Source organism: Nicotiana tabacum, chromosome 13 (genome assembly GCF_000715075.1).
Source record: "Nicotiana tabacum cultivar K326 chromosome 13, ASM71507v2, whole genome shotgun sequence".
In the NCBI taxonomy this organism is placed as follows: Eukaryota; Viridiplantae; Streptophyta; class Magnoliopsida; order Solanales; family Solanaceae; genus Nicotiana; species Nicotiana tabacum.
The window spans coordinates 29,518,308-29,528,984 of record NC_134092.1 but is presented as its reverse complement, the minus strand read 5'-3'; the positions used below and the strand labels follow the sequence as shown (position 1 = coordinate 29,528,984).

Here is a 10,677-nt window from a genome sequence, read left to right as displayed (position 1 = left end):
AATCAGAACATTTCTATTAAGCATTTAGTAGATAATCAGATACCAAAGCAGGTAAAAGATCATTTCTTTTACTATCGGCAAAGCATAATGGGGAGCAACTGTTGTTAGGAACTTGCAACCAACACTCAGATATTGATTTCTCAATATTTTTTTCAAGAACTAAAATTATTTCATGTTACTTTGGCTGGATTTTTTGTAATCCACAGACAATGCTTATCGTTCGAAATTAGCATATTCACAATAAGCAAAAAATCAACAATCCTACCCCAAAGAAGAACCTTTTTCAGAAAATAACATAAATTACTCTCTCCATCTCAATTTATGTGGTACACCTTCTTTTTTTAGTCTGTCCCAAGAAAAATGTCATGCTTCTTTAGGTTCCAAAATAAAGATGCTAAATACCTTCAAGAATTGAAGAGCCTTCCTATCTTCTTCTTGCTTCCAATCATCGTGCTTCGCAATTTCAACATTTCCATAAAAAGGAAACTAAATCAACTCAAATTAATCTCTACAGAGCACTTTGTGCACTTGAAGTTGAATCAGAACATTTCTATTCCTGTAGTCTGCATAAATTGAGATGTGATTATGTAGATTAGCGTTTATACATCACAACAACAACAAAGGCAAATCACGTTGGCCACAAAAAAAAAAAGGGACGTTACTCTTGATGAGCAGATTACTTCAATTTAACTAACAAAGGTAGTAAAAAAACAGGCCAAGAATTACTATATAATCTGAAAAGGACAGGGGACAAGTATTCCAAAAATATCATCTCGGACGTCGCTGGAATCAATGGAATACGTTGGATTTGTAAGTCCATGTGAGGCAAGGCACTCTCAGATTCTTTATACCCTTTAAAAGCACTTATGACTCTTTCACCAACCTGAAGCATGAATATAGAGTAAGTCAAATGATATTGAAAGAAAACCATGAAAAAAATAAACCATATAGCCAATAAAGCCAATACAAAGTGGAAGAACATTCTGTCCAAATCCAACCATTTTCATGGATTTGGACAGAATGTATATGTGTAAAATTTCCCACAGAATTATTAAAGCCTTTTGCTATATATTCACGAACAACTGTCTTCATATCTATGAAGACAAAAGTTAGATGAATTATAGCATCGATAATGTGTCATCACTAGATAACCTTCTATAAATTTGCAAGGTATTCCAAACTCTTCTATGAGGATTTCAAACTCTTCAACCAACTCATTCTTGGGGTATCAAATAGTGCAGGAACAATAGCCCCACCCACCACCAGTTGCATAACCATTACGATTTTCTCATACGACAAATGAACAACAACAATTACAAATTTTACCTCTCTTCATCTGAAGACTATTTAGCCATTATGTTTCTATTTGGCAACCTGAAAATCCAAAAATATTGAATTTCTTATGATATTACATCACATATAACTAGAGCATATGTGTGATATGTTAACAAGATAAGAAAAAGGAAAAAACCATACATATTCCAAACATGCTCTTACGATCAAATTTCACAACCTACACCGCCTTTAAAATATGCAACATGGGAGACGAATTTCGTCTCTCCTATGGATAAACAAACATAAACATAACGATTTGTAAATATTCACAATATTAGTAAAAGTGAGAATTTGGTAAGAGTTAGAACTTGCTAAGAATTAATAACAATGGGCTAACTCATTCTTCAATCAGTTGAAAATATATTGGTAATATAAAAATTAAGTTTCCTGTTGTACTTTAATTTTTAATTATTTCGAAAATATATTTAAAAAATTGTCTTTGGGACTTACAGTAAACTAAAAATACTACTGCACTAAAAAAGATATAAAATAAAAAAACAAAATATAATAATAATAAATATAAAGGAAAAAGAGGCGCATCAGATATGCCCTGTTATCGTCAACTGCTCTCTGTTTTAGCTTTTCTTGAAGACTCTTCAACTTCTCAAACCTAATTCAGTTTCTCACCCCAATTTTCCAACTCCTGCCTACCTCAACGTCAGCCAATTTTTTTGATATGTATCCAGCGCTTTCATGCTTTTACGTTTGTCTACAGTAGTTTTTCTTCTAAAATTGTTGTAGTCAACCCTGTTGTGGTTGCTTCAGAAATTTTCGATATTGAATTACACTATCAGAAGAAAATAGAGTTTTTTTTGCTTTGGAATCAACAGACTGAGGGGTTGCCAAGAAGCCCTACAAAATTCCACTTTACTTTTGCAAAAGACTCTACAACTTCTCGCAACAAATTCAGTTTTTACGGCACTTTGACATGGAAGAACAGAAAAAACTCGCAAGAAAAAATCGAATATGCATACAGAAACAGAAACAGGCTAAATTTTCCTCGAACGGTATGAAATTTTAACATTATATAGATCATGAGTAATTTTGCAGTTCTTTAAACAATTGGACGTAAATTCGGTCTCTTACTAAATCTTTTTGTTCTACTATTTGTTCAGTTTCATAGATGCATTAGATTCTCAAATTTAAGTATAATTTTAAAAAACATGTGTCCTATATATCGACGTATTTTCTGATCCTTACACCATAGTACTCTCTATTATGCTGTGTATGGTCTTTCTTCCGAATATGCATTATTTGATATATCATTGCATAAATTTAAAATAATTATGTCATATGTTTTATCATTTTTGATATGTTTACCCATCCCGTGCATCTTATGCATTTTTAAAATTTTAGAGCATTTGTAATTTTTAAGTATTTTTGATGATTAGTCGTACAGGTTTGTCGTCTTTATTAGTGCCTTTTATACCTGTTTTACTCAGTTGCAAGTAGAGAAAAATCACAATTCTAATCAGCATATCAATTCTTATATACTAACCTTTAATAATAGTTATTGTCCTTAAACATCCTATAGATTATTTCATTATATTGGTTTTGATAGTTTTCCAACCTTTTTCCACTTATAACAGTTACCTGTTTTTTTATTTTATGGTTTACAGACTTTATCCATTCTACTACTATCAGACGGAATGCTTTTGAAAAAGGAAAAACAGAACAATCATTAACGGACATAACAAATCGTCTGAATTCCCCTCAATTATGTATTGCACCCATAAAGATTTGTGAACAAGTTTCATCATCTCAGTCTCAACAACAATATCCAAATTCAATGCAACAACAACATTTGCGATATGATTTGTCGCCTTCAAAATTGCAAAGCGATCATCTTTTACCAGATTTAAATGAGTTACCATTATTGCAAGGTAAATATTTGTGTAAATTTTGTTTTATCTTATTTTGAAAATTTGAGGAAGTCAAACTTTTGTGTCGCTATACTGAATCTCAACAAAAATATAAATTTTTTTAATTTATATACTTTTTTCTCATATGCGTAATGGACTGGCCAGTAGAATAATTTATAAAATAAAAGCTTAATTTGCTGCCATTATTTGCTTTTGTTTATTTTATTAAGTACAACATGTTTGTTATAATTATAGAATTATTATTTTGTATGAATTTTCTTTTTTGTCGTTCTACTTTTCAAAATTTTATTAAGCGATTTATCTTCTCTTTTGTGATGTTTATTTTTTTTTTAAAAATATTTGTTTGGTTGATTAGGCTTAATCTTTAGAATACTTTTAAATGAAGTTTTGTTGGCCATCTAATATAACATGTTGTTTGATAGGGGGTTTACAGTTTCATTGGAAGTATGACTAATTAGAGGCGAAGTAAGATTTAGTTCATGTTTGTAATGCGAGATTTTAGCCAAAGTTAAACCTTATTGATAGGAGTCGGTTTGTATTTGACCTCTATATATACTCTTGACCATCTTTAATTTCATAAGTTTGCTAAGGTACTACCTTTAGTTTAACTTAATGGAATGAGGTTGAAACTAACGGTGACACTGTTAAAACACAAAAATCAAGAGTTATTTTTTAAGTTAAACCCAGCTATAGAGTTATTTTTTCAAGGTCAATATTGCAATAAACTTATACTTTTTCTTGACCATGAAATATAAAAAATGCTACATATTAAGTTTGTTTACATAGAATTTAGGATATAAATATTGGTTTGATAGTTTTCCTATCTTTTTCCACTTCTAACAATTAGTTTTTTTGTTTTTATTTTATGGTTTACAGAATTTGTTGATACTACTATCATAGGGAATGCTTCTCAAAAAGGGAAAACAAAACAATCATTAACGGATATAACAAATCGTCTAAATTTCCCTCGATTTCGTACTACCCCCATAAAGAGTTGTGGACAAGTTTCATCTTCTTATTCTCAAGCACAATATCCAAAATCAATGCCAGAGCATAATTTGCGATATGGTTTGTCGAGTTCAAATTTGCAGAAAGAACATCTTCTACCGGATTTAAATGAGATACCATTATTTCAAGGTAAATATTTATGTTTAAGTTATTTAACTTATTTTTGAAATTTGAGGAAGTCAATTATTTGTGCCGCTATATACATCTCCACATAAATAATGAAGTTATTAATTTATATACGTATAACTTATATGCGAAACTTTATGGGCAACAGAATTATTTAAAAAACTAAACTTTAATTTGCTGCCATTTATTTGCTTCTCTTTATTTTCTCAAGTACAACATGTTTGTTATTTTACAATTCTACTTCTATGAGTTATTTTTTATTTGGGTTCTACTTTTGCAATTTTCATTATTTTAAATGCACCCCTATAATTTCAAATTCAGTATTGCATTATACTTTTTGTTCAATATGAAATTGAAAAAAAGGCTAACAATTAATATTTATGTTTAGAATTTGAAGATGACAATATTGATGGTGATATACCAGGTATGCCATTTAACTCACCGCAACTCATAGTCATACATACAAGTTTATTAATTTTTAATTTATGCATCAAGGTCATATGCAATCCAACGTACAAATTCATGATGCAAATGAAGATGACGATGTATTTGAAGGTATTCACATATAAACTCATCAATGTTCGATAATGTTAAAATGTATTAACAGTTCCAAATATATTAAATTTCAAATTTTAAGATCTAATTATTATTATTTATAGATGATGAAGTAGAGAGCTGGATGACCAATGAAGGTAAGTATGACGTATTTTAAAGTTACATATACAACATAATTTTACTTTCTATATAATAAGTACTTTAACTTTATCTCTTTATTTTACTTTCATAAAACTAGAATACTGGGATATAGGAGATGCCAATTATGAATGTGAATATTGTGGGGCATATTTCTGGTTCGAGGAAAGAGTTGACAAGAAGTATAAAAATAAAAAACCAGTTTTCACTTTGTGTTGTGGTCGTGGAAAAATCAAGCTACCAAATCCAAAGGAGCCTCCTTCGATTTTGAAGGATTTATTGTTTGGATCAGGTTAATAGATAAATTCATTTAATTAAAATAATGACACTATAATTTTTGCATATATATATCTGCTTTAGCCAAATGTAATTTCATGAAGGTGCAAAAAGCAAACATTTCAGAGAGAACATTGGAACATATAATTCTATATTTGCATTTACATCAATGGGAGGAAAGGTGGATTTTTCTGTCAACAAAACAAAGGGACCTAGAACATTCAGATTGTCTGGGCAAAATTATCATCAGATTGGAAGCTTATTGCCTCCGGAGGGATCTTCTCCAAAATTTGCACAATTGTATATCTATGATACAGAAAATGAGGTGGAAAATAGAATTCATGCTATCAGGTTAGCATAGACAATTGCTTACTCAAAATATTTTTAAATTATATTTTTTATAAGACATACATTGTTAGTTGAATTCAATACTTTTCTTTACAGCCGTGGTGAAATGAACAATCAACTTCATGCTGAAATTGTGAATGAGTTGAAGCAAATGCTTGATGACAACAATATTCTTGCAAAGTCATTTAGAATGGTAAGAGATCAATTTCAAACAGACCGGACCTCAAATGTTAGACTTAGATTGATAGGGAAAAGAGGCTCTGATGGAAGAAGATACAATTTACCAACAGTTTCAAAATGTAGCTGCTTTGATCGTTGGAGATTTTGAACAAACAAGGTCTGACAGAGATATCATAGTTGAAAGCCAATCTGGACAACTACAAAGGGTAAATGAATTAAATGCAGCATACTTAGGTTTGCAATATCCATTACTATTTCCGTATGGTGAAGACGGATACCGAGAAGATATTCCTTTAAATGATATTGATGATTCGACCAGTGGAAGGAAATGTGTTAGCACGCGTGAGTACTTATCATATAAAATTCAAGAAAGGAAGGATGAAGTTCCAACAATTGTGTCAGCTAGAAGATTATTTCAGCAATTCTTGGTAGATGGTTATACAATGATGGAATCTTCTCGATTGAGGTTCATTAGGCTTCATCAAAAACAATTGAGAGCACACTTTTATAAAGGGTTACAAGATGCTGTTTTACATGGTGACATAGAACCTTCTTCTCAAGGACAAAGAGTTATACTCTCTTCCAGCTTTACGGGAGGTGCACGCTACATGTTGCAAAATTATCAAGATGCCATGGCAATTTGCAAATGGGCGGGGTACCCTGATCTGTTCATCACATTTACTTGTAACCCAAAATGGCCAGAGATTACTAGATTTGTGGAGAGTAGGGGATTATCTCCAGAAGATCGTCCCGACATTTTAACAAGGGTTTTCAAAATCAAGCTGGATCGCATGATAAAGGATCTACGCGACAATAAAGTTTTTGGAGAAGTAAAAGCAGGTACAATTTTTATGTTCTAGAAAATTATTACATTATTACATTAATTTTGTTATATGCTAATATTAAAAATAACTAATATATAAACTTAATGATCTAATTATATCTTTATTCTTCAGTGATTTATACAGTTGAATTCCAAAAGCGAGGCTTGCCTCATGCACACATCTTGCTTTTTCTTCTGAATAAATACCCAAATGTCGGAGATATTGATGGAATAATTTCAGCAGAATTACCAGATAAAAAAGTAGATCCTTATTATTATAATGTTGTTACAAATTTCATGATGCATGGTCCTTGTGGTACTGCTAGAAAATCTTCTCCGTGCATGCAAAATGGTAGATGCACAAAGCACTTTCCAAAAAAATTTGTGTCATCAACCACAATTGATGAAGATGGATATCCAATTTATAGAAGAAGGGATGATGGTAGAACTGCAAAGAGAGTAGGTATTGACTTGGATAATAGGTATGTTGTACCACACAATAGATTTTTATTATTGAAGTATGGTGCACATATTAACGTGGAGTGGTGTAATCAATCACGATCCATTAAGTACTTATTTAAGTATGTTAATAAAGGAAATGATCGTGTCACCGCAGCTTTTTCTCAAAGTGTAAATAATGAAGACTCGGGGGTCGTTGATGAAATAAATATGTATTGTGATTGCCGATACATATCACCTTGCGAAGCTGCTTGGAGAATTTTTAAATTCCCAATACACCATAGAGAACCATCGGTAGAAAGGCTATCTTTTCACCTACCAAATAATCAGACAGTCATATTTTCGGATGATGATCCAATTGATGCAGTTGTCAATAGACCAACCATTAAGGAATCTATGTTTTTAAGCTGGTTTGAAGCTAATAAGACATTTCCTGAAGCAAGAGAATTGACTTATGCAGAATTCCCTCTAAAGTTTGTGTGGAAACAAAATCTAAAAAGATGGGAAAAAAGAAGAACATCTGCATTTTCTATTGGGAGAATATTCTTTGTTCCACCTGGATCTGGCGAGCAATATTACCTTAGATTGTTGTTGAATGTCATTAAAGGTCCAAAGAGCTATGAGGATTTAAAAAATATCAACGGTTGTGATCATGAGACTTTTAGAGATGCATGTTATACTCTGGGTTTATTAGACGATGACAAGGAATACGTGGATGCTATAATGGAAGCAAGTAATTGGGGAATGGCATCATATCTTAGGCAATTATTTGCTATGCTACTTTTATCAAATTCAATGTCACGTCCAGAAAGTGTTTGGCAAGCAACATGGCATTTACTATCAGAAGATATCCTTCATGAAGAAAGAAGAATATTGGATCACCCAGGTACTTATTTAATGCTTACAATTTCGAGTTATGATATGATACTTCTGAAGGATGGCTGATTTGCTTAACTTTATTAATTAATTTTCTTTTTAATTACTTCATTCATATTAATCTTATTGTTCATTGCTTTTTATATTTTTTTTCAACTTCATACAAAATTCATTCCAGAACTTAAGGTTCGTTAAACAATATTTTGTTATGTTTATGTCTTTTTACTATAGTGTTTTCTTTAGATCATAGGAATAATATTGGTACTAATTAATGCACTTTCCAGACATAAATACTAATAAAAAATTAATGCATTGTATTTAATGCCCTAAAGCTTCGGAAAAGCCTAAAATCGCTCTTATGCATTCTCTACTTTAATTGAAAATATTTCAATTCATTATTTTTGGATATCAAAACTGACTTTTTTGATACATTACGAATAATAAAATGCATCTTCACATTATTAGTACACTTTAAAAATAAAATGAACTACATGGTTTGGACTATATTATTCCTTCAAATTCTTTGTACGTTAAATGTGCTTTAAATTCATGTAAACTACTATTGAACACTATACTTTTTCATTAATCTTATTATTAATCTCATGTGGCTAAACTAAACTTTAACATTTAATTGTATTTCATTATTTTATATTTTTATGTTATTTCAGAAGCTGACCTAACAGATGAAGAATTGAAAAATCGCTGTTTGCAAAAGCTTGAAAATTTTTTGAAAGGTTGTGGAAGAAGTTTTCAGGATTTTCCAACAATGCCAAGGCCTGTTTATAATACGGAAGAAGTTGACAACAGTAATAGATTAATACGGGATGAATTGCGTTATAATAAACGCGCTTTGGTGGAGGAACATCAACAATTAGTAAAGAATTTGACAGATGAGCAAAAGTCAGTTTATGAAAAAATAATAAGAGATGTGAATGAAGACAAAGGTGGATTTTTCTTTTTATATGGTTTTGAAGGAACATGCAAGACTTTTATTTGGAGAACTCTGTCTTCTGCCATAAGATCTAGAGGAGATATTGTGTTAACTGTTGCATCTAGCGGGATTGCATCTCTGTTGTTACCAGGTGGTCGAACAGCTCATTCAAGATTTGTGATTCCTCTAAATGTAACTGAAGATTCAACATGTAATATCAAGCAAGGTACTCCTTTAGCAAATTTAATTATTAAGGCAAAGTTGATTATTTGGGATGAGGCACCCATGATGCATAGATATTGTTTTGAAGCTCTTGATAAAACTTTAAGAGATATTCTTAGGTTTAAAGATGCATCCAATTTACACCTACCATTTGGAGGTAAAACAATTGTTCTTGGTGGTGACTTCAGACAAATATTACCTGTCATTCCAAAAGGAAGTAGGCAAGATATTGTTAATGCTTCTCTCAATTCTTCTTATTTGTGGCCTCACTGTCAACTCTTAAAGTTAACAAAGAATATGAGATTGCAAGGTAATGAAATAGGGACACATCTAGATGAGTTGAGAGTTTTTTCAGATTGGATTTTGGCAATTGGCGATGGTATAGTTGGTACTTCTGTTGATGGCAATGAAAAAGTCCAAATACCAGATGATCTTTTGATAAAACAATCTGTTGATCCAACATCCTGCAATTGTAGAAAGTACATATCCGGATTTCAACAGTCGTTGCAATGATATAGGATACCTCCAGCAGAGAGCCATTCTTACTCCAACTCTTGATATGGTGGAATCAGTCAACGAATATATGATTTCGCTTAATCAAAGTTCTGAGAAATCATATTTGAGTTCTGATACAATCTGCAGCTCTGACAATACTTATTCAGCACTGGAACATGTACACACTCCTGAATTCTTAAATACAATTAAATGTTCTGGAGTTCCAAATCATGCTCTTACTCTAAAGGTTGGTATTCCAGTAATGTTATTAAGAAATATTGATCAGTCAGCAGGATTATGTAATGGAACAAGGTTGATCATAACTAAACTTGGAAATCAAGTCATTGAAGCCAAGGTTTTAGCAGGACAGATGGCTGGACAGAAAGTGTTTATTCCAAGAATGACATTGACTCCATCTGATGCTAGAATTCCATTTAAGTTCCAGCGAAGACAATTTCCAATCATTGTTTCTTTTGCCATGACAATCAACAAAAGTCAAGGACAGTCATTGTCTCACGTGGGATTATTTTTGAAGAAACCAGTTTTTACACATGGACAACTATATGTTGCTCTTTCTCGGGTGACAAGCAGAAAAGGATTAAAAATTTTGGTTTGTGATGACGATGGGCAAATAACTACTGAAGCTACAAATGTTGTATTTAAAGAAGTTTTTCGAAATTTAGTCTGACACTCGAAAGATAATCAATATCTTTTTGGAGGTTTAAGTACTACTTTTGTTGCTGAGATTCATTAACCAACTGCAAAAAGTTCCTGTTGATGTGATTTCTGAAACATGTAATAGGTACGCTTTACTTTTCGGTATTTTTTTAAAAATATTTTCCTGTTGATGTGATTTCTGAAACATGTAATAGGTACGCTTTACTTTTCGGTATTTTTTTAAAAATATTTTCCTATTTCTCTATATTGGTCATCATCTGCCATAACATGGAATAACGTTACTTCTTACATCGCATTGGTGAAGAAGCAGTGAACGTCATGTACAAAATTGGTTTGAATAAGGT

General features: G+C 31.6%; 1 protein-coding gene across 1 annotated transcript; it reads left to right on the top strand.

The window, feature by feature from the left end:
• The first annotated feature begins 4,837 nt into the window (after positions 1-4,837).
• On the top strand, positions 4,838-10,343 carry LOC142168053 (uncharacterized). Its single transcript, XM_075228707.1, has 9 exons — positions 4,838-4,907; positions 5,012-5,044; positions 5,146-5,337; positions 5,426-5,672; positions 5,766-5,862; positions 5,960-6,689; positions 6,806-8,017; positions 8,676-9,548; positions 9,637-10,343. Exons 1-9 carry the CDS (start codon positions 4,838-4,840, stop codon positions 10,341-10,343), a joined length of 4,161 nt encoding a protein of 1,386 aa, XP_075084808.1.
• The last annotated feature ends 334 nt before the right edge of the window (positions 10,344-10,677 follow it).

Bases quoted from the DNA above. Each gene is read 5' to 3' on its own strand.
- LOC142168053 (XM_075228707.1), top strand. From the start codon at position 4,838: ATGCATCAAGGTCATATGCAATCCAACGTACAAATTCATGATGCAAAT. The intron at 5,045-5,145 runs GTAAGTATGACG...TCATAAAACTAG, and splicing joins GAGCTGGATGACCAATGAAG to AATACTGGGATATAGGAGAT. The intron at 9,549-9,636 runs GTACTTCTGTTG...CTGCAATTGTAG, and splicing joins AATTGGCGATGGTATAGTTG to AAAGTACATATCCGGATTTC.